The 22,135-nt window shown below is 52.7% G+C and overlaps 1 protein-coding gene and 1 long non-coding RNA gene across 3 annotated transcripts in view; one reads left to right on the top strand and one right to left on the bottom strand.

Moving 5' to 3' along the window:
• LOC132661876 (uncharacterized) overlaps positions 1-5,868 on the bottom strand; it is a 46,814-nt gene extending 40,946 nt beyond the window's left edge. Inside the window, exon 1 of the long non-coding RNA XR_009602438.3 lies at positions 5,757-5,868. This is a non-coding gene — a long non-coding RNA (uncharacterized LOC132661876). The remainder of the gene's footprint in view (positions 1-5,756) is intronic.
• FADS1 (fatty acid desaturase 1) lies at positions 5,454-20,461 on the top strand. 2 transcript variants are annotated; one of them, XM_060606917.3, is made up of 12 exons: positions 5,454-5,901; positions 7,907-8,017; positions 8,595-8,792; positions 9,504-9,605; positions 9,712-9,840; positions 14,041-14,101; positions 15,514-15,590; positions 16,506-16,603; positions 16,811-16,907; positions 17,187-17,266; positions 17,376-17,501; positions 17,840-20,461. In XM_060606917.3, the coding sequence occupies exons 1-12, from the start codon at positions 5,710-5,712 to the stop codon at positions 17,889-17,891; spliced, it is 1,323 nt and encodes a 440-aa protein (XP_060462900.1). In that variant the 5' UTR covers positions 5,454-5,709; the 3' UTR covers positions 17,892-20,461. The 2 variants fall into 2 exon arrangements, with proteins under 2 accessions (XP_060462900.1, XP_060462902.1); XM_060606919.3 differs by lacking the exon at positions 5,454-5,901 and adding an exon at positions 5,976-6,165.
• The last annotated feature ends 1,674 nt before the right edge of the window (positions 20,462-22,135 follow it).

The following is a 22,135-nucleotide window of genomic DNA, read 5'->3' on the forward strand; positions in this document are numbered from 1 at the left end:
ATAGGGAAAAGGCGAAATATGTTAGGGCATGTGCACTTGATGGCTTGCTACAGTGAATAATCTCAGCATCACATTCTACGCGTAGCCTTTTTCTTTTCTTTTCAATAGAGATCCTTTGTGCAGTAAAGTGGGGCATTAAAGGACAAGCAAAAAGTTGACATGGATGCCTGGGGCACTGCAGACCAATTTCCGGGGGAACCTGACTGCTCTGGGGCCTACTGGTTTAGAAGTGCCTTCTCCAGTTTTCCAAAGGCCAGTCTAAGCGCCTGGGAGGCAGCAGGTGCCCCAGGGAAGCTGACTGTACCATCTCTTCTTTGAACCAGGGTGGCCTGACCTCAAATACGTTTATTGAACCTACCTTTAGGAACTCTTGCAGAGAGGAACCAAAAGGTACCATCTGGCCCAGGGGTAAATTCCAGCTCCCACCCCCCCTTTTTTTTTTTTTAATTTAAATGCACGTTAGTTAACACACAGTATGGTATTGGTTTCAGGAGTAGAATTTAGTGATTCATCACGTACAAATACCCAATGCTTGTCCCAACAAGTGCCCTCCTTAATGCCCATCACCCAGTTAGCCCATCCGCGCCCCCGCCCAGCAGCCGTCAATTTGTTCTCTACGTGTAAGAGTCTCTTTGTGGTTTGCCAGATGTCCTATTGTGTGTGTGTGGTTGCAGCTCTTTGCCTCCGTCCCCTTATCTATAAAACAGTGGGTGTAACATAACATATACCTTAACCTGTAAGGTACTGATACTCAAGACAGTAATAAGATCCCATTGAGGACATGCCAGAAGCTCATCCTCCAGGAGCCCCTTGATCCCCAGCTCCTGTGTTCTCAGAATGTAAAATGAAAGGCTACTGTTTCTAGCCATCCCTGTGCCTCTAATAAAAGTGTGATCTTCAGACCCTTCTCTTTAGTGCAAGCACTGGATATCATAAACTCCTTTTTAATGATACTTGACATAACTTAGCTATTAGGAATGACTTTTTCCTGAAATTTTTTAAAGATTTAATTTTTTAAAATAACCTCTACACCTGACGTGCGGCTTGAACTTACAACCCCAAGATCAAGAGGCACATGCTCTACCAACTGAGCCAGCCAGGGGCCCCGTGTAAATGCTTTCTCTTAAAACAAGGACTGACTCAGCTAACTCGATTAGAGTCTACCGTGTGTGAAGCACGGGGTTCACTGTGTCCCCACATAGTATCTAATTTCGCAGAAACCTAGAGACTAGGAAAATGGCTTTGATCTTTTTTTTTTTTTTTAATGTTTATATATTTTTGAGAGAGACAGAGAAAGAAAGCAGGGGAGGGGCAGAGAGAGGGGGACAGAGGATCTGAAGAAGGCTCCACGCTGACAGCAGCGAACCCGACGTGGAGGCTCAAGCTCAAGGATCATGAGATCATGATCGGAGCGGAAGTCTGACGTTCACCCAGTTGAGCCACCCGGGTTCCCCATTGATCTTGAATGGTCTGAGGCACCGTCAGTTGAGAAAAGGCTGCAGCAGGGGGCTACGCACCACCAGTACTCTTCCTCCTACACTAGTTGACTTTGTAAAGGATCCAGTCCACTGTCTATGGATGTTTTAGGATTCTTGACAAAACAGATCAAAACCTGCACTCACATCTCAGGTGATGTCAATGGCCTACAGCAGTTACGTTACTTGAATATGGTCTGGTGAGAATCGGCATTTGGGTCTTAAGCGAATTGCCTTCTGTTCCCTGAGTAAGTTTAGTCAGAACAGTTAGGAGTATTCCTAAGTCCCAACCTGTAATTAAGCATGTGACTCATTTCCTGGGTAAGGCAAATTAATGGGATCAGCAGAGCCGGGGGTGGGGGGGGGGGGTGGGGGGGTGGGTACAAAGGATCTGTCCATTTGGCCCCGGACTCAGGCCTGGAAATGAATCTTTTCACAATCTACATGATCATTTTTGTAGGAGCACAGGGATGGGGCACCTGGGTGGCTCCATCGGTTAGGTGGCCAACTGTCGATTTCAGCTGGGGTTAGGACCTCGAGGTTCGTGGGATCGAGCCCCCCACCAGGCTCCATGCTGAGCATGAGTCTCTCTCTCCTTCTCTCTCTCTGCCCCTCCCCAACTCATGTGTGCACACTCTCTCTCGCTCTCCAGAAAAAAAAAAAAAAAAAAAAAAAGTAGGAGCATAGGGACATGAGAAGACAATAGGGCATTTGTCTAGTGGTCTATATGCTTGCTAACCTGTATTTTTTTGAGGTTGAAATGATCAGTTCAACAAATTTACTGATTCCACACAGAACCCCAAACGAGGGTACTTTGAATACATCAGGCAGAACTAAACAGAATTCATAGTCCCTGCCCCCCGTTATAATGTAGTTAAGAAGGAGGCCAAAATACATGACGCTGGGATACGAACACTTGTAAAGGACAGAAACATGGATGCAGATTCATGTCACACAAACTGCTTAAATGATGAGAATTTTAAAAAGGAGTCATTTGCGTCTATCCTTTGGACCTATAATCATTAATCTGTCTTCTCCAGTGGCTTTACAGGAGGCATGATCCGGGGTGCCTGGGTGGTTCAGTCGGTTGAGCATCCGATTTCAGCTCAGGTCATGATCTCACAGCTCGTGAGTTCCCGCCCCGCGTCGGGCTCTGGTGCTGACAGCTGGGAGCCTGAAGCCTGCTTCGGATTCTGTGTCTCCCTCTCTCTCTGCCCCAACCCACTTGCATTCTGTCTCCATCTCTCTCAAAAGTAAACATTAAAAAAAAATTTTTTTTTTAACTAGGCATGATCTGTAGGGTGTTGGACCTTGTATTCTATCACCTATTGAACTGACAAAGAGCAGATACTTCACAAATATTAATAAAACACTGGATGAATGGTTTTAGGAAGGTGAGGTTAATCAAAGAATCATCCTACAAATGGCATTTAAAAAAAACAAACTTTTTTTTCTGGTGGTGATGGTAAAAGTAAGGCATGCTCATAATAGAAAATTCAGACAGTATTAAAGACAATATAAATTACCTTGTTCCACCCATCCAGAAATAATCACTATTATCAGTTCCTTCTAGTCTTTTTCTAGGGTGATGATCACCTCTCTTCAGCCATTAAAATTTCATCACATTATTTTTAATGTTTTGCATAATATTCCATTGAGGGGCATTCAGATGGTTGCCATTTTTTTTGCGATCACAAATACTGCTTCGACGGATATTTTGTTTATAAATATTTTTCCCAAAAGATTTCCTTAAAGCAGAATCAGACCTGTACATACAGAGAAAAAACTGATGGTTGCCAGAGGGGAGGAGGCTGGGGGTGGGATGGGGTGGGTAAAATGGGTGAGGGGAGTGGGAGATACAGGCTTCTAGTTATGGAGTGAATAAGTCACAGGAATAAAAGTCACAGCATAAGGGGGGAAAAACAAGATTTCCCTAAACTCTATCCCTAAACATGAAATTACTGGAAACATTTTTAAGGTTCTAAATAAAGTTGCCGAACTAGTTTTCCAGCAAGTTCCATCCACTTACATTCCCCCTAGAAGTATAAGAGACTTCACTACAGGAACAATGGTTGTAGCAAAGTCTTCTTCTTCTTCTTCAATGAAATGAAGCAACTTTACAGAAAAATGAAGAATATTGAACTATGAAATGTTCTCGCCGTGGCTGACTGTCCTCTGATATTTAATACCCCTGGGATTCTTAGGTGATTCTAATTAGCAGATACATACTACTTTGGATTCTGCTCTTTTCACTGCACTTTCTACCTATCAATATAGTTCACACATTGGTCATTTTTTAATGGTCAGCACAGAGCCTGACGCGGGGCTCAAACCCCACACTGTGAGATCATGACCTGAGCCGAAGTCGGACGCTCAACCGACTGAGCCACCAGGTGTCCCATTAAAGTCTTAAGAATCTGAATTAATCTCCACACTCAGCATAGAGCCCGACATGGGGCTTGATCCCCAGACCCTGGGATCATGACCCAAGCCGAAGTCGGACGCTCAACCGACTGAGCCACCCAGGCGCCCCCACACCTTGGTCATTTTCAATCACTCTGTAATTCCTCGTCGTGCCTCCCAGGGAGAGTGATGGTTTTGTCAGGATTTGCGGCTGTTTCCGCTCTTCACTATTAAAGTTAGTAGTAAAACATCTTTGCAGTCTCCCACTCCTCACTTTGCCAAGAGTGAAATGACTTGATCAAAGAGTACAAATCATTTTATAGTTCCGATTACAGACGCCCAAGTTGCTGGGCAAGGTTTGTTTTGTTTTTGTTTTTTAAAGGAAAATGGGCACACCAGGGGGGCAGCTGCATGGACTATCATTCCTAAACAAGGTGCAACAGCCTGGAATCTTAACCAGAAGCCAGGACACCTGAGCTTCCTTGTGGGCACTTGGGAAGCTCCCTCCGCATTCCCAAACTCAATTCTCTTATCTATAAAATGAGAGATTTGGATTGAATGGGTTAAGGTCCTTTTCTGCCAGAAATCCAGCAACATTTCCCCCAGTCTGTTTGTATGACCGACTCCTGACTCCTAGGGGCTCAGACTCCAGCTCACTGCTCGGGACAAGGTTCTGCTTGCTTTCCCTTGGCTGTAGAGTCCCATCAAAGTGCCCACATACAAGTGTATTCAGAGGGGAGGCAACAGAGGCCAGGGGTTCGGAGCACAGGCTGGTTTGGATATTAGCCCTGTCACCTACTAACAGTGTGACAAAACATGTGACCTCTCCCTTATCCATCTGTAAGATTTAGTGCTAAGTGAGGTTGTTGCAAAAATTAAATGGATTGTTTATAAGACACGAAGAACAGTGCCTGGCACAGTACTTTATACAGTACTTGGTGACTGAATAAGAGAAAAATTGAGCAGTAAACTCTGGGTCTCTTCCTACTGCAACAGCTTCTTGAGTGGCACTCCCAGCCTCTGGGTTGCTTCCTCATTCCTTCCTAAAGCCCAGGGTCCTAAGCCCCAAGTCCTTCTACTTAGAGGCCTCCCATGGCTCCCGGGTGCCTCCCGGACGGAGCAGAGATGCCTCAGCTTGAAGACCCGGGCTCTTCGCACAACCTCCCTGAGGTCAGGGGATGGCCAAAGGCCTTTTATTTAAGGATCCCAGTTAATTAAGAATAGACCCAAAAAATGAAAGAAAAAAAAAAAGGTAAACTGGGTTACAAAAATTGTGGGGCGTTTTTAAACGTCATCTGGGGCAAAATAAATCCTCAGCGCGTCCCAAACCCACGAAACCATAACGATGCGGCTCACAAGATAACCGCCAAAGGTTCTCACGGTTATTTCTGGCCGCACGACCGGCGGAGCGGCGTGGCCAGGAGCCCAAAGACCAGTCCCCGGGGGCAGCCCTGAGCCCCCGCCCCGCCCGCACAAACGAAATCCCGCCCACCGCCTCCCCGGGAGCGGGAGCCGCGAGAGCCGCGAGTCCGGAGGCGGCGCCCCTCGGTGACCTCCCCCCCCACCGGAGCCTGCGAGGGGGCGCGCCCTCCCGGGCCTGCCCCGCGCGGGTCCCGGCGAGAAGGCGGGGGCTCGCTCCCCGCGCCACGCGGCTCGACCAATGGGAGCGCGCGCAGCGAGGCTCCGCGGTCCGTGCCGCGGGTACTGAAAACCCGGCGCGCGCAAGCCGTCCCGCGCTCCGCGCACGCGAGGTCGGCGCGCGCTAGCCCGCGGGCCCCGAGCGCGCGCCTGACGCCCCTGCCCCGCCGGCGCGCGGCGACGCCCGGCCCCGATGGACCCCCAGACCCCTACCCGGACGCCGACCCCGCGCTACTTCACCTGGGACGAGGTGGCGCAGCGCTCCGGGCGCGAGAATGAGCGGTGGCTCGTGATCGACCGGAAGGTGTACAACATCAGCGAGTTCACCCGCCGGCACCCGGGGGGCTCCCGGGTCATCAGCCACTACGCGGGGCAGGATGCTACGGTGAGCGCTGCCGGACGCAGGCACGGGAGGAGGCGGGGCCGGGCGGCTGCCTCCGGAGGTTCCGTGCACGAGGCAGGAAGTTTGGCACCCGCGGAGTAACTCCCAGCTAGCCCGGGGAGGAGCCAGTAGGCGCCGAGCGTCCCCGTGGCCCGCGACCCCACACGGGTTGCAAGGGCAGGACAATGGCTGTGAAAACTGGAATCAGGAGAGCGGAGGTGGAGGCCGGCAACGTGCCCACACAAACAAAGGACTGCGCCGCCCTGCGTGCGTTCCGTCTGCGGTGTCCAGATATAGGCAGGGCCCAGAGCAGGACAAGTGGGGAGGAGAGCCAGGATGCAGGGTGCCGGGGACCGCGGTGCTGCTGAGGCCGGGGGGCGGGGGGGGGGGGGGTTCAGTGGCCGGGAGACGGAGTCTCAACCTGTGTCTCGGTGGGTGGGAAGGGAGCGCAGCGGTGTCTAGACTGCGCGTGCAGGCTTGCCGAGCGGGAACAGGAGAGGGAAGCAGTCTCGGGGGTAGAGCGGAGGTGGAAAGTAATTTGTGGTCCGCTGCCTTAGGCACCCCCGCACAGTGAGGGAGGGGCCTCACCGGCCGGAGAGGACTGAAGACTAATGGTGCACAGGGGGTAATAGAGCGGCGTGCAGAAGTGGGGGCGGGGCGGGCATACACTTAGCAAGGACCCTCGGAGCGGTCCTCGAATCCTGTGGGGAGGTCACTCGGCCGCAGGCCAGCGGGGTGTCCAGCCATTCGCCGCGGCGGACAGCAGTCTGCATTTCTAGGCTGTGTTTCGCATCCTTCCTCCTTCGGGCCTCACTAAGGGGTCCGCGTGCCACCCAGCCCCAGTTCTGCCCTTCCCCTTCTAGACCACCTGCTCTCGGAGCTACGGCAACTGGCATCTCCTGCCATATTTGGAGAGCCTGTGGGGCCCCGTGGAGGCTTTGCTTCAACGTGTCCCCTCCCCCCCTACATCCTTTCGCCATCCCGAGTCCGGCGGTTCGACCCCTTCCGCTGTCCCCGCCCTCCGCCCTTGCCATCCCGGAGGGCGCCTGGGGCCGCCAGAGTTCCCGTTTTGTCGCAGCGGAGCATAGACGTCTTGGGCTGAGGGCCCGCCCCTCCCAGCGACGCGGCCGGCCGGGGGTGGCAAGGCCAGAGCCTGCAGGGGTCACCCCGAGTGACCACGGGGAAGCTCGGACGGCGGTGGAAGGCGAAGACGTGGGCTAGCGCATGCGCAGACGAAGCAGGCACCGACGCAGGGTCTTCCCACAGTGTGATTTGGGGCCCGGGCTGAATGGCTGGGCGGCGGAGTTGGCGATTGGTCCAGATTTGTGGTGCCACCGTCCACCGGCTCCGCCCCGGCTCCCGCCTCAGAGTGCCGGGGAAGGTTCCCCGTAAGGCCTGGGTGGGTCTGACCTACCCCACCTAAAGATTATCAAAAGTAGCCGCTCTGGGGCCGGGCGGGATCGGGGTGGTCAGAGTCCTAGGGGAAACGTGGAACCCTACCTGGAACGTCAGTCGGCAGAAGGGGTAGAAATGCAAAACTTCCCAGTTCGCGCGTAAGGAATCTAACCACATTTTATGAAGAACCCCTGCCTCAGAGAGGGTCTGTTAAAAGTCCCACAGAAAACAAACAAACCAGAAATCTCGTAGCCCCACCCATCCCTTCTAGTGGCTTCTCGCTTATACCTAAATTCTTGTGCAAAAGCTGTCCCTAGACGTCCCTGGAGGAAAGGCCAGGCCAGAGAGGACTTTCTGTGGTCCCCCTACCTGCACTTCGTATTCCTTGGTGTGGTGCCTTTCTTTCTAGAACACATGTCGGGGTGCTCCTGAGCTGTGGACACCTGGGAAGGTCTAAGCACCCTCAAAGGGCGGCTGGCTGGAGGGAAGTGGTTTGAACTTGGATCCGGCCTCCTTGCTGGGTCAGGAGGATGGCCTCTGGTGTGAGCCCTCCAGGAGTCACAGGGGACCGGGCTGGCTTCCTAACCAGTCTGTCTTCTCCCTTTCCTTGCAGGATCCCTTTGTGGCGTTTCACATCAACAAGGGCCTTGTGAGGAAGTATATGAACTCCCTCCTGATCGGAGAACTGTCTCCAGAGCAGCCCAGCTTCGAGCCCACTAAAAATGTGAGACTCTGCTGTTTGGAGACCCTGTGGTTTGTTGAAGGGCAGGGGGTAGAGAAGGCAGGCCTCGCTAGGCTCACAGGTGACCACAGTCAGTAGCTCTTGCAAGGCTTGAGGCCCCCACTTCTCCCACGTTAGTCGTTGGGATGCAGGCCTAAGGGAGGAGGCGGGGCCTCGGAACCTCTGGTTCTCCAAGGCTACCGCTACCATCACGGAGGCCTATCTGTCGAACCCTCACTGTGTCAGACATCCCCTCGGCTAACCCTCACACACTTACAGAGGAAAAAAGCTGAGGCTCAGAGCGGTTGAACAAGGTGGCCGAGAGTCACCCTGTGAGCAAACGGCGGAGCAGACACTTGAATCGAGTCTGTTTAACTCCGAAGACCACAGGCTCCTCGGCGCGACGCCAGAGCGCTTTCTCCTGTCCTTTCCTCAGTGTTGTGTATTTACCTAGGATTGTGGACTTCCTGCAACGATCTGGGGGTGGAGGGTCCTCGAGCCTAAGAGGGCCCTTGTTTCCAGCAATGTTGGGAGTACAGCTGGGAAGAATAATAGCCCTTCCCTCTCTACCCTTCCACAGAAAGAGCTGATCTACGAGTTCCGGGAGCTGCAGGCCACCGTGGAGCGGATGGGGCTCATGAAGGCCAACCATGTCTTCTTCCTGCTGTACCTGCTGCACATCCTACTGCTGGATGTTGCTGCCTGGCTCACCCTTTGGGTCTTCGGGACATCCTTTGTGCCTTTCCTCCTGTGTGCGGTGCTGCTCAGCACGGCTCAAGTGAGAAGCCATCACTTGGCTTGTCAGGAGCACGGCCGTGCTCGGCATCCTCGGGGAAAGTTCTTTGTATGCCTCAGAAGGTCACGAGCCCGGCCCTGTGCCGGGGCAGCGCTGAGGATGTGGGGCAGAGTTAGGGCGGAGAGAGATTTTGTTGTCCGTGGCTTCTGTCTGCTCCTTGGCCACGTGTGCGCCTTCATTTCCTCACGGCCTCCCCAACCCCTCCTCCACGGGCCCCCTTCTTTCTGTGGAAATTACCTGAAGCTTCGTAGTCCGGTTCTGCCATAGCCCAAGTGTGCCGAGAGCCCAGGTTCTGACTTCTCAGCAAAGCTTGGTTTTCTCCTCCCCACCACATTGCCCAACATGCTAATAATGCTTGGGGCCTAATGGCAGAACCCATTTGCCGAGCCTTCTCGCCTCTGTCACCCTGTCCTGTTTCGTACTCGGGATTCGGCACATCCTAGGTCCTAGAACTCCAGAGCTGGGGAAACTGAAGAACAGGGAGAGGATAGTGACTTGCCCCTACTCTCATGTGAGTTAGCGGCAGAGGCAGCGTTAGGAGCCTGACTCCTTCCGGGTTGTGCTCAGGGTACTGTGGCAGTCACAGGGGCTAGGGAGACGAAGGAAGGGGGTGACGCGGAGGAGCCGCTGAGGTCAGTGAGAGGGATGCCGGAACGGTGGGTTTTGCTCTCAGCGCTAACCTTTCTCGCCCAGGCTCAGGCTGGCTGGCTGCAGCATGACTTAGGGCACCTGTCCGTCTTCAGCACCTCTACTTGGAACCACCTGCTCCATCATTTCGTGATTGGCCACCTGAAGGTCAATGGGATGGGGAGGGGCTCTTGAAACTCCGGTCGCTGAGGGGTTTCCTTGGGGGTTTGGGGAGAACGCTGGGCTTTCGGACTCACGGCCCTATTTTCCGTAGGGCGCCCCCGCCAGTTGGTGGAACCACTTGCACTTCCAGCACCATGCCAAGCCCAACTGTTTCCGCAAAGACCCGGACATCAACATGCACCCGTTCTTTTTTGCCCTGGGGAAGATCCTCTCTGTGGAGGTGAGTGGAGGTATCGGGGGAACGGCCTTAGAGAATGGGAGCCAACCAGAACGGAGGGCTCTGAGGGCAGTGCTCAGCGCGGTTAAGACGTTGGGGACAGCTGGCTGGCTGGCAGCTGTGGGAGGCAACAGGCAGTGAATAAGCTGCCGGGGCAGAATCGTTTGTTCTCCCTGCTGAGTTCACGCCAGCAAGCAGCTAATTGCATAAAGGCACCTCATTCTGCAAAGGAGCCAAAGGATGACTGGGAGGTTATGGCGCAAATCTCTGGTCATCCTTGAAGGTGATGGACGGCCCTCCTCGGGGTGTTTTTGGACACTCCTACCCCAGGCAGTCATCTTCCCGATCCCCGCCCCCCCCCCCCTCCCCCGGCCCCGTGCACTTTGATATCCTACCGTGCCTCAGTTTTCCCCATCCACAGGCTGTTTGAGTCTTCTTTGATGCCCAGTGCCTGGAACATCCATCCATTGGCTGGTTCTTCCCACCCACCTGACCCCAGCCTGACTTCCGGGGTGGTTAGCGTTGGGTTTGAGTTCCCACCGGAGTTATGAGCAAAAGTTGTAATGCAGTTGCTAAAGGATGAGCGTCAGCAGGAGGCTTTGAACAGCCAGCAGGGTTGTTTGCAAAATTCCTTTAAAACCTTTGTGCCAAGGCTCTCGGCTGCGGTCTGAGTTGCGCCAGGTTCCCTCCCTCTCTGTATGCTATGTCAGCATGCCAAGAATTCAGCTGTTCAACACCTTTCCATTCCAAGCATGAGTGAGTGCAAGTAGCCCGGCGGCCCTCCCCTCTGGCTATGAGGAGGACAATGCGGAGAGGCCTTACAGCACCGGCTGTCCTGACCCCGGGAGCCCCACGTTTGAGGCTGCCGCCTGTCCATAACATCCTAATTTTCCCACCCACTACACAGGGACTTGGTTTGCTACACATCCAGTACTATGTTCTGGTCAACAGTGGGCAGACGTTGACTCTGCTCTGGCCCCACCTGCCTCAAGTGGCTACTTCAAGAGCAATATGGGTTGTTAGGCAGAGCATGTGACTCTTGTCCACACTCGTATCGTCACTGTAGAGAGTTAAAAAAAAAAAGGTGGGAGTTTAAGTGGAAGAGAACCTTCTCACACCGCTGCCTCTATTGCATCTTGGTACTGGGGTTTTCAAGAAACTCCTATCGGCAGACACAAAAAATAGAAAATGATCGGGGCGCCTGGGTGGCTCAGTCAGTTCAGCATCCGACTTCAGCTCAGGTCATGATCTCATCGTCTGTGGGTTCGAGCCCCGCGTCAGGCTCTGTGCTGACGGCTCAGAGCCTGGAGCCTGCTTCGGATTCTTTGTCTCCCTCTCTCCCTGCCCCTCCCCCACTCATGCTCTGTCTCTCTGTCAAAAACGAATAAACAGGGGCGCCTGGGTGGCTCAGTCGGTTAAGCATCCGACTTCGGCTCAGGTCACGATCTCGCGGTTCGTGGGTTTGAGCCCTGCGTTGGGCTCTGTGCTAACAGCTCAGACCCTGGAGCCCATTTCGGATTCTGTGTTTCCTTCTCTCTCTCTCTGACCCTCCCCCATTCATGCTCTGTCTCTCTGTGTCTCAAAAATAAATAGACGTTAAAAAAAAAAAAAGAAAAAGAAACATTAAAAAAAAAAGTTAAAAAAAAATAGACGATGATCTAGGACCAATAGATACGTCTTCCCATCTAGTTACAAGGCTGAGGATGGGCAGCCTGTTAGTAAATGCCTTGGCCACAGGGTTGTTGGCATTTGGTTCCACTCCTCTGGGCGCAATTCACCTGGTTGCTAATCCCCATGTGCAGCGGACATCTCACCCTCAATACAAACTTTGTGGCTCTGAGAGTTGAAACACATTAGGGCAGTTCTGAGGATCAGGATAGCATCTGATTGCCATTCAAGGAAGCAGCAGTGGATAGGGCTCCCATAACAGTTCCCAAATAGGAAGCCACTGTTCTTCCCACACACGTCACCGCACAAGACAGGTGCCCCTCGTCTGGCTCGATGTTGCTTGGGACGGGGTGAGCTTCACCCCAACATCCAGTTCATCGACAAACCTTGTTAATACTGTCTCCAAAACACCCCAGATCCATTTCCCCATCTCCACTGCTTCCTGTCTCCCCCCACCACACACACACACACACACACACACACACACACACGCATCCATCTTGGAGCTGGGTTACCACTCCGGCCTCGTTGGTCTCCCTGCAACTGTACCCACTCCCACAGTTCATTCTCCCCTCCTCCTGGCAGAGCGAGCCTTTTAAAGTGCAAAGCTGATGATACTACACCTGTTGAAAGCCTTCCAGTGGCCTTCCCATCACCACCAGAATAAAACCCACGCTGGTTACTGAGGTCTTACTGGGGCTTTCTGAGGTCCAGCGTGAATTGGCCATCCGGAGTTTTCTAGCCTTGTCAATCTGTCTTTCTCTGCCGTTGCTTGCTGTTCCCAGCCATACTGCCCTTTCTGGCTGTTCCCTCTGCTTTAAATGCTCTTCCCCTGAACTTTTGCTTTGCTGGCTCCTTATTCGGGTCTCAGTTCAGACGTCAGCACCTCAGAGAGACCACCTTAGCCAAAACACCGCCTCTGTCACTTTGTCATATTTTCCTGTTTTTATTTTTATTTAAAAAAAATTTTTTTTAAATGTTTGTTTATTTTTGAGAGAGCGAGCGCTAGAGGGGGAGGAGCAGAGAGAGGAGACACAGAATCCGAAGCAGGCTCCAGGCTCCGAGCCGTCAGTACAGAGCCTGATGCGGGGAACCCACGAACTGCGAGATCATGACCTCAGCTTAAGTCAGACATTTAACCGACTGAGCCACACGGGCGCCCGTTTTTATTTTTTTATTTTTATTTAAAAAAATGTGTATTTATTTTTGAGAGAGAGAGAGAGCACATGCACACAAGCAGGGGAGGAACAGAGAGAAAGAAACACACACACACACACACACACACACACACACACACACACAGAATCCAAAGCAGGCCCCAGGCTCCCAGCTATCAGCATAGAGCCTGATGCGGGATTCGAACCCACGAACTTTGAGATCATGAGCTAAAGTCAGATGTTTAACCGACTGAGCCGCTCAAGCACCCCATATTTTCCTGTTTTTAATCTGTAGTTACCTTGAGCTCTGTTCACAGATTTACCACCAGCCTCCTGTCCTCAGATTACAAGCCCCACAAGACTAGGAACTTAGTGTTGTTTGCCTCTGTATCCTCAGCACTTAAAACAGTGCCTGGCACGCAATAGGTGCTCAGTAAATACTTGCTGAATTAATCAGTTAATATAGAAAATGTTTCATTTAGCAGAAGCACCTTGCACAGAATAAGCTGGTGATAGATAAGAACTGTTACTGTCAAAACAGTGGGGGGATGCAGAGAAGAAAGATGTGCTGGCATTTTGCTCGGGGGTAGAGCGCCACCTGTGCTCTGTGGTTATCTGGTTGCCAGAACTAACTGAGGCAGGCAGGGCAGAAGGAACCATCAAGGGAGTCAGCGGAGCTTTGCTGTCACGATCCTGGGTGCCCATGGCGAGAGGTTCCAGGCTGACTGACCCGGCAGCACCAGCCTGTCTCTTCGGCAGCTAGGCTTACAAAACAGTCACTACCTGGAAAAGCCTTGCCAGAACCTTCAGACTTGCCAAGGTCTTGGTATCCTTCCCACAAACATTTGCCCAACTTGCCTTAGCGTTCAAGGGATTTTATAAAGTTCTCGTTGAAATCAAGACACCAAAAGAGAGGTGGATGGATGGAGGCAGAGGGAATACATACCGACCTGTGTAGGGGTATAAATTGTTGTCCATGGAGAGTTTGAAGTCAAAAAAGTACCAGGTGGGAGACAAGGGGGGGGGGACGTGGAGGGGCCTGGACCCCTTATGACAGAGGTGTCTTTGGAGAACACAGGGAGTCCCGAGGACCCGTTGACAGTGTCGTGCTCATCATGGGCCATTGAGCTGTGGGCATGGGCCATTGAGCCGTGCACCGTGGTGTGGTGCACTTGGCTCATTACAGCCCAGGCCTTCACGTGCCAGGTGCTGGATGGAGGGAAGGCTGGGCCTGCTGGAGCCTTCCAGTAGCACCAACAAGCTGACGGCCCCTGGAATAGGCCTGAACTCCCGAGCAGGGAAAAACCAAGGTCACGGCAGGAGGGGAAACGGGTGACTGGTTCTGTGGGTACTCATTTGCGTTTGCTTTTCTTCACAGCTTGGGAGACAGAAGAAAAAGTACATGCCATACAACCACCAGCACAAATACTTCTTCCTGAGTGAGTGACCTCCGGCGACACAGGGGGACTGTCTCGGGATGGGGGTGCCGACGGGATTGTGGGGAAGAAATGACTTTGTGGAGGTTTACGGCATTTTGAGTAATGGCCGGGGGAAGTCCCGTGTCCCCAGCTGGTTCCTCCCTGCCTGGGAGCCAACTGTCATGTCACCTGAGCAGGGACAGCAGGCATTTGTGTTAGGGGCAGACTTGTTCCTCCAGTCCCACCCTGGCTTTCACAAGATAGTTGAATAGTCAGGTGCAATTGTCCCAATTAAACCTTAAACTTTATCTTAGATCTTGTGAAACAGATGCACGTCAAGGTGACTCAGTGGGGCACAGTCCCAACACCCAGGGGGATAAAAGGTAGACGTGGCTATGGGAGCGGAGGAGCAGTGACAGCGGAAAAGGAGGACATTTCCTGCAGCCCGTCTTAAGCTCTTTCTGAAGACTGCGCTATGTTCTTTGCTTTTAAAATCTCCATAATGCCTAAAACTGGAGTTTTAGAATTCCTTGGAGAATTCAGATTTTTAAAGGAAGGGAGGGGAGGATTCCATCGATCCTATTTTAGCTCTAAAGAACTTATCCTAAGTGCCTATTACGAACCTTCACTACTGGAGAAGAATGTTAGAATCCGTGGCACATCGGGGTAGAGGAGCCACGGGTGAGCCCTGTCACGCAGGGGGTTATAGGTAGGCATCAGGGCCCTGCAGAGAAGGGATACAGAAAAGGAAATGGGATAGCATATAGGACGGGGCCGCTTCTTCAGCTCCCGCTTTTAAGAGAAGCTTCTCTGCCCCTTCCCACCCCTGACCTCCAGGGCTTTGGGTTCAGTGGCATGGGCTCATTTCCCTAGTCCAAGGGAGTGAGCTTTCAGCCTATGAAGCATCAGCAGGGCCCCCCACCCCCACCCTGGCGTGCGCGCGCACGCGCGCGCACACACACACACACACACACACACACACACACACACACACACTTACCTGCTCCTGTCCCTTCACCTGCATGGCAGAGCAGCCAAGAACACAGGGCAGGTGATCGTGAGGCCAGGCAGGGGCAAGCCTGGGGCCGGGGCATGTGGGGAGAATTGGAGGTGCTCTTCTAAAAGCATGGCAGCGGAGCCAGGTTCCGTGCGTGGAGCTTGAGTTTCCCAGCTGCCTTCTTCCACTGGAAAGGAATGCCACTCCCACCCCTCCCCATCCCGGCATCCTCTCGGGGGGCTCCGCCTTCCTCAGACTCGCACTCATGCCCACCGCAGTGCCTGCCGGTTCCAGTGGATCGAGGAACGCCAAGGCGGCTGGAAGGGGCCACAGGAACAGACGGCAGGGGGGCAGCCCCATGCCAGAGGCTCCCTCTCTGGCACTGAACTGCCCCCATGCTGCTCACACCTCCTCTCTGTCTTCATTTCCTCCCCAGTTGGGCCCCCAGCCTTGCTGCCTCTCTACTTCCAGTGGTATATTTTCTATTTTGTTTTCCAGCGGAAAAAGTGGGTGGTGAGTATCCATGGCCCCAGAGTCCCACATGCTTTGTCTTCAGTACCCTGATGGAGGGGAACGGGGTTCTCCAGAGGAAATCCCACTGCGACCTACCCCAGGCCTAATTTAGAGCAAAGTAATAGAACCAAGTATAGACCTTCCTGGTCTCTAGACGGGATGATCTGGGCTCAGCAGACGACCTGACTCCCAGTGCCCTCTTCCATCCTGCCGGCATCTCCTGAGGCTCTTGTGCTCAGCGGAAAGCCAGGGGCCAGCCAGGCTGGGAGGGCAGGGGGAGGGCAGGTGAGTACGAGATGGCACCTGCTCCCAGGAAATTTCTGATGAAACAGATGTTGTTGGCCCCAAAGAGGTAGAAGCAGGAGGTTCTGAGATTCCAAAAGGCCCTGCTGCCTCTGGCTGGATGAGAGGCATTGGAAAAGGCTTTGCGAAGTCCCTTCTGGCTGGCCTCGGAGGAGGTGGGGTGGAGCAAGGATGGACTCTGAGCAGAGGAGCCGGGAAGGGAGGGGCAAGTTTGGCCACTGGATCTGTTGTGGACTCAAGTGTCAGGGGAGGACCGTGGTGCAGAAAAGTGGCCGGAGGTTCAATCAGGGCACTGGTGCAGACCGAGCCTTGGTCCCGGAAGATTCGTTTGGCAGCATGATGAAGGGATAAAGAACTCAGGTGGGTTGGGAGGAGCCGGAGGCAGGGGGCCTTGGCGCCTGTGAGAAACAGGCGAGGAGGACTGGGGGCTGCCGCCAGGACCGGAAGGAAGGAGAGGCGGCACTAGATACGGCAGGACTGGGCAGCTGCGAGCAGTGGACAGGTGCTCCAGTCTGGGCACCTGGCAGAACGGCTGTACCGTGCAAATAGGTGGAAAAGGAAGAGGAAGAAGTGCTTGGTGCCAGTCATAGTGCCCTCTACCTCTCCACGCAGGACTTGGCCTGGATGATCAGCTTCTACGCCCGCATATCCCTCACTTATGTGCCGTTGTTGGGACTGAAAGGCCTCCTGGGCCTTTTCTTCATGGTCAGGTAGTAGTTGATGGGGGGAGGGGGGCTGGCAAAGAAAAGGAGGTGTTTGGGAGTCACGAGTCTGGTGTGGGGGCCGTGGCGGGGCTTTAAGAGGCAGGGGGTGTTTCAGGGGTGGGCTTGGGAAGATGGCCAGGCTAGAGCAGTAATCTGGGGGAGAGGCGGGGCTCTGACTTGTCCCCTGCTTGTCTGTGCGCCATAATCCACCAGGTTCCTGGAAAGCAACTGGTTTGTGTGGGTCACACAGATGAACCACATCCCCATGCACATTGATCACGACCGGAACATGGACTGGGTCTCCACCCAGGTAAGGGACAGTCGCTTGGAAGATTCCTGGGAATAACACAACTAATAAACAGGGTGGGTGGGCACAGATGCAGGCTAGGGGGTGGGGGCGGCAACAGTTAAGTCCCCCAACAGCGCTGCCTCATGAGCTTGAAGCTTCTGTCCTGCCACCACGTGGAGAAGGGAGTGACCAGGGACGGTCCCACACCCCCTCCTCTCAGCCAGCTCTACTTGGAAGAAGGCCGGCTCGGCTTTACATCTGGCACGCAGAGTCATGCTCTCCCCTGCCCTCTTCTTCCAGCTCCAGGCGACATGCAATGTCCACAAGTCTGCCTTCAATGACTGGTTCAGCGGACATCTCAACTTCCAGATTGAGCACCAGTGAGTAGGGAGACCTGAGAAGCAGGGTCCTTGGGAGGGTCCGTGGGGGGGAAGCAAGGAGGTGGGAACAGTGGAATAGGAGCCACTGACTGTCCCGTTCTTCCTGAAGTCTCTTCCCCATGATGCCTCGACACAATTACCATAAAGTGGCCCCCCTGGTGCAATCCCTGTGTGCCAAGCATGGCATAGAGTACCAGTCCAAGCCCCTGTTCTCAGCCTTCGCCGATATCATCTAGTGAGTACCTGAGCCTGGGAAGATGGCTGGCAGGGGGGGAAGAGGGCGGGCAGTGGGGGTGGTGACGTGTGGGATAGGAGCAACAGGCAGGTGTCCCCGGTCCTCTGGAATGGAGGTCACCAAGACAAAGGCAGGGGGCCCTGCTGGTCTTGTTGGCCAAGTCAGGCCTTTGCCGTCAATGCCATGGCCCAAGCTCTTTCTCAGAAGCAAAGGGGAGGGAAGGGGCCATATGCCATGGAGATCAGCCTCCCTATACGGCTTCTGTAGGGTGGTTTGGCTTACGGGCTTGGCTCTGCCCTCTCTCTCTCTCACTGCTTGTTCCCAACTTGCCCCCACAGCTCACTGAAGGAGTCTGGGCAGCTCTGGCTAGATGCCTACCTTCACCAGTAACGACTGCCACTCCTCCCCCCACCCGGAAGAGATGTCTGTCTTCACCGATAACACCAGCCCACCGGGAAGGGGAGTCTGCACCAAAGCAGAGGGGAGCTTATGGGACAATGCCACTATAATTCTAATATTCAAAGGGGGTGGGTTTGAGGAGACAAAGGCTCTGACTCAAGCCCCCCCCCCCCCCTTTATCTTCCAGGCACAGATTTAAGACCCAAAGGGGTAGGGGACCGTGCATGCCTTCTGGAAGGAGCGATGGGCCTGATGGGGCAGAGATGTGACAGTTTTGTTTCCTTTTTCTAGTTTGGCAGATGCAGATGGTTGGTGAGCAAAGAAGGGGGTCCAAGGGTGTTGGAAGACTAGGGAGGACCTATTGAGCCCAGAGATCAGGAAGAGAATGAGCATAAAAATTCCATCCGGGGGGTGCCTGGGTGGCTCAGTCGGTTAAGCAGCAGACTCTTGACTTCGTCTCAGGTCGCAATCTCACGGTTCCTGAGTTCAAGCCCCGGATTGGGCTCTGCATTGACAGCACAGAGCCTGCTTGGGATTCTGTCTCTCTCTGCTCCTCCCCTGCTCACATTCATTCACTCACTCACTCACTCGCTCTCAAAATAAACAAATAAACATTAAAATAGACAAATATATAAAATTCCAGCCAGCAAAGGGGTGAGCCCATCTCACTGGTCCGCTTCTCAGTGCCTTCACCCTCACATGCAAACCTCAGAGGTTCGCAGGCTGGTGGGAGACAGAGCAGCTGAACCTTCCTAGCAAGATTTAGAAAGGAAGGGTTAGTGCTTAGATTTGAGGCCTGGCATAGCACACTGGGAGGCTCAGCCTACTCTAGGGCTAGGGGGGACCTAGGTCTGCCTCAGGCTGCTGGAGAAGCACTTTTCCCACTTGTAGAAGTGGCCAGGGCAAAGGCCAGGGCTGTGGTAATGGAAACATCTGACTTTAAAGGATCCTGGCCCTACTGGTTTTGAGCTCATGGTCCATCCAGGGCACCCAGGGAGCAGTAGGTCCTCGGTCTCGCCAAAACAGCAGAAAGAGTTGCTGGCCACTCGGAATCCCTTTACCTTGGGTTCACCTCTTGCAACCACCACCCAAGGAACAGGACACTTCTAGGATGGGGAGTCCATTTCTTGATCCATAAGCAAGTGACCACATGGGGCAACTGAATCTTCTCCCTTTGAAACAAATGAGGGCCCCCTGGGGTTTCCCTCTGCCTTCCTACCTGTAATTAATTCCAAGTTTAGTAAAGTAGTTAGCACAAGTGGACCACATTGGGAGACCCTGAATTACCAGTCACCAGGAAACCACAGATTGTAGTCCTAAAGAATAGAAGGGCCGTAAGACATTGTCTACAACCTAACTTATGTTACAGTATTCCTTCTGAGTAGGAACAGTGAATTAAATACAATCACTTCATAGTTCTAAACCAGAGATAGGAAGATAAAACACAGAAGTTTTGTGAGCTATCTACCCTCAGCCGTTCAAGCATCCTTCCCAGCCGGAGACCAGGCAGGAATTTAGGACAATCTCTTTAAAAAGCCCACCAGTGTAATTCCGAAATACAATTTTTAAATCTGGTTCTTAACCGTTTAAGCCATCTCTAGACTGGACAAAGGAATGCACTCAGGAGCCTGCCTTAATTGCCAGGGTTTGTCGATCTGCCTTCAACACCTTCCCTCCTCACATCCACACCTTCAGTGCCGACGGGGGTGGGGGGATTAGTTGCCTGTTCAACAGCATCTACTCTAAGGGCATTGAGCATTGTGGATACAGAGAGGAGCAAACTTCAAAGTAGAAGGAAAAAGAGCCCTAGGAGAGTCCACACTTAGTTTTAGAAGAGAATGAAGATCATCTTAAGGCAAGTTGGGATGGGGTTCGAGGTACCACCTATGGAAGGGCTGTTGGGATCGCTCGAGAAGTGTGTCAAAACAAAGATTAAAGAAGCAACGAACATGGGGAGGACGGGTTGCCAGAGCATACTCAGATCTTTTCCATTTGGCCAGAACCTGGTTTAAAACAGCCTGGGTCGAAAAATGAGAAGTAGAATTGAAACGTTCTACTTTCGTTGGCTTCCTCACTCCAGAATAGGTACTGACCCTTCCCTATCCCCCTGGTTCCCTGCTACCTAGGGTTTCAGCGTGGGGTCACCAGCCTATCGAGCCATCTGGCTGCCAAGCTGAGCAAATCCAGTGATGCTTACTGAGCCAAGGCCGGGCCCTCGAAGCACTTCAACCACCGTGGCCTTCTCTCCTTAACCTAGACCGGTGTGGTCTCACATGGCCACAGAGGGACACCCCAGTGACAAAAGGCTTAGACCGTTACAACAGTAACACGAATAATTTCAAATCCAAGCAGTGACACGAGAAAACAGGCTCAAAGACCATACGAGTCACCGCCAGTCACAGACTGGCAAAACTAACCTTTGAACTCCCGTGTTCTAGAGTTCCGGGCTCTATGTGCATCTTTGTTTCTTTAATTAGGCCGGCATCCGTGTCCTTTGTGTTGATGTTACTACATCTCCAAGAAGTAAAGCTGAAAAATAAAGTTAATTTTGACCACCTGAAGGAAGGCTATAGTCACTTGTAATCCACGAAGCTCTTGTCTGTCTGTCAATGGGAGAATTTAGGCCTGTGCTGTAAGGTACCACCTACCTCTGGCTCTTTCTGACCAGGAGTTCCCAGATTCCCCTTCACACAAGGCCTTTGGGCAGAACACCAGGATCCTCCGAAAACCAAGGCACGGGTGGGCTATGGCAAGGAAAAGGAAAGCCAGGCCCTCCTCATGACCCCCTGTGTTCAAACGCTTGACTGGCCAGACACACTAGGCAGGTGTCCCATGCTTCTGTCATGAGGCAACACCCTGGCCCTTTTGAACGTTCTAGTCTCCGTATGGGTAGTCCCGATTAGTCTCCTTTCCGCCCAAATCCTTCTCTGCTGGCACAATGCCTTTTTAACCTCAGTGCTATTACAACAGCTCTCTTTGAGCAAGAGTATTAGACGTGCTAGGTAAAAATTTGTAGAACTGGTTTTCCCCCTGCAGTGGTCTTAGAAAAGACCGGACAACTGGAACTGAAAACAAGAGGAAAAACCGCTCTGCATGTTTTGACTGCCACAGGATACAAGCCCTTAACTACTGCACCGAGGTGATCAGGTGATTGCTCCGTAGGAAGTCTTTCCACCTCTGGACCCCATCACCAGAACCACGGGCTTAGCCATCAAATTCCTTGGGGCTCTTGTTACTTGTGTGGCACGGGCCAATCGGAGAAAATCCGTTTCAACCGCTGGAGACAGCAGTGAACAAAAAAACTACGATCCCTGCCCTCGGAGTAGAACCTTCCGTCTATACCAGTGGTTTTCAGGGTCCCATCGTCAAGGGAACAGCACTGCCGGGGAGACTACATCCCGCTCCTGCTTCAACTGGAGCTCATATCCTGAGATTCCATGTAAGATTTCATTTGAAAAACAGGTTGCTCCATGAGAAATTTTGAAAACCACCAGCCTCTAGTCTTCTACCCGCTTAATCTGTTGGAACACAGGCAGCTTAGATTTCCGGCTGCTTAAGTGTCCCCGGTAACTTTAAACAGCAGTGATAGGAATGCTAAAAAAGGAGAAACTCAAACAGGACAGCGCCTTGCCAAGTTTTATCAGGATTATAACTTTTCAAACATTCCATCTTTATGGGAAACAGTAACCTGAATGTGATGTCACAAGAGGAGCGAGAAAGTGACTTTTGAAGTGCGGTTTTGAACAATTTATAAACCGGTAGAATAAATGCTCGGACGCCGTGAAGCAGTTGATCTAAATTGTGAGGCTTTCTCCGAGAAGCTCCTTTATCCCACACAGCAGGTGGAAAACTAGGAACCCATTCGATTTATTAAAACTTGTTTCCCAGCAAGTTAAACTAGGCATCCACCTACAAATGGCTTATGTACTGCCAAGGCCACTTTGGTCATTCTGTGGAGCGTGGCGCCATCTTGTGGCCACTCTCAAACCTCTTGTAACAAGGATACGTCGCCTGTGTGTTCTCTTGGGAGTGAAAAGAACCTTACCTACTTTCTGAAGCCTGGGGGCACTTACGATGTTTGGGTTTTTTTTTTTTTTAACGTTTATTTATATGAGAGAGAGAGAGAGAGAGAGGGAGAGAGAGAGAAAGAGAGACAGTGCGTAGGTGGGGGTGGGGCAGAGGGAGAGAGACAGAATCTGAACCAGGCTCTGAGCTGTCAGCACAGAGGACACAGG

The sequence above is a fragment of the Panthera onca genome, chromosome D1 (genome assembly GCF_046562875.1).
Source record: "Panthera onca isolate mPanOnc1 chromosome D1, mPanOnc1 haplotype 2, whole genome shotgun sequence".
NCBI classification, from domain to species: domain Eukaryota; kingdom Metazoa; phylum Chordata; class Mammalia; order Carnivora; family Felidae; genus Panthera; species Panthera onca.

Excerpts from the sequence above, each read along its gene's own strand:
- FADS1 (XM_060606917.3), top strand. The coding sequence starts at position 5,710 with ATGGACCCCCAGACCCCTACCCGGACGCCGACCCCGCGCTACTTCACC. Across the intron at positions 14,102-15,513 it reads GCACAAATACTTCTTCCTGA|TTGGGCCCCCAGCCTTGCTG; the intron begins GTGAGTGACCTC and ends TTTCCTCCCCAG. Across the intron at positions 17,502-17,839 it reads GCCTTCGCCGATATCATCTA|CTCACTGAAGGAGTCTGGGC; the intron begins GTGAGTACCTGA and ends TTGCCCCCACAG.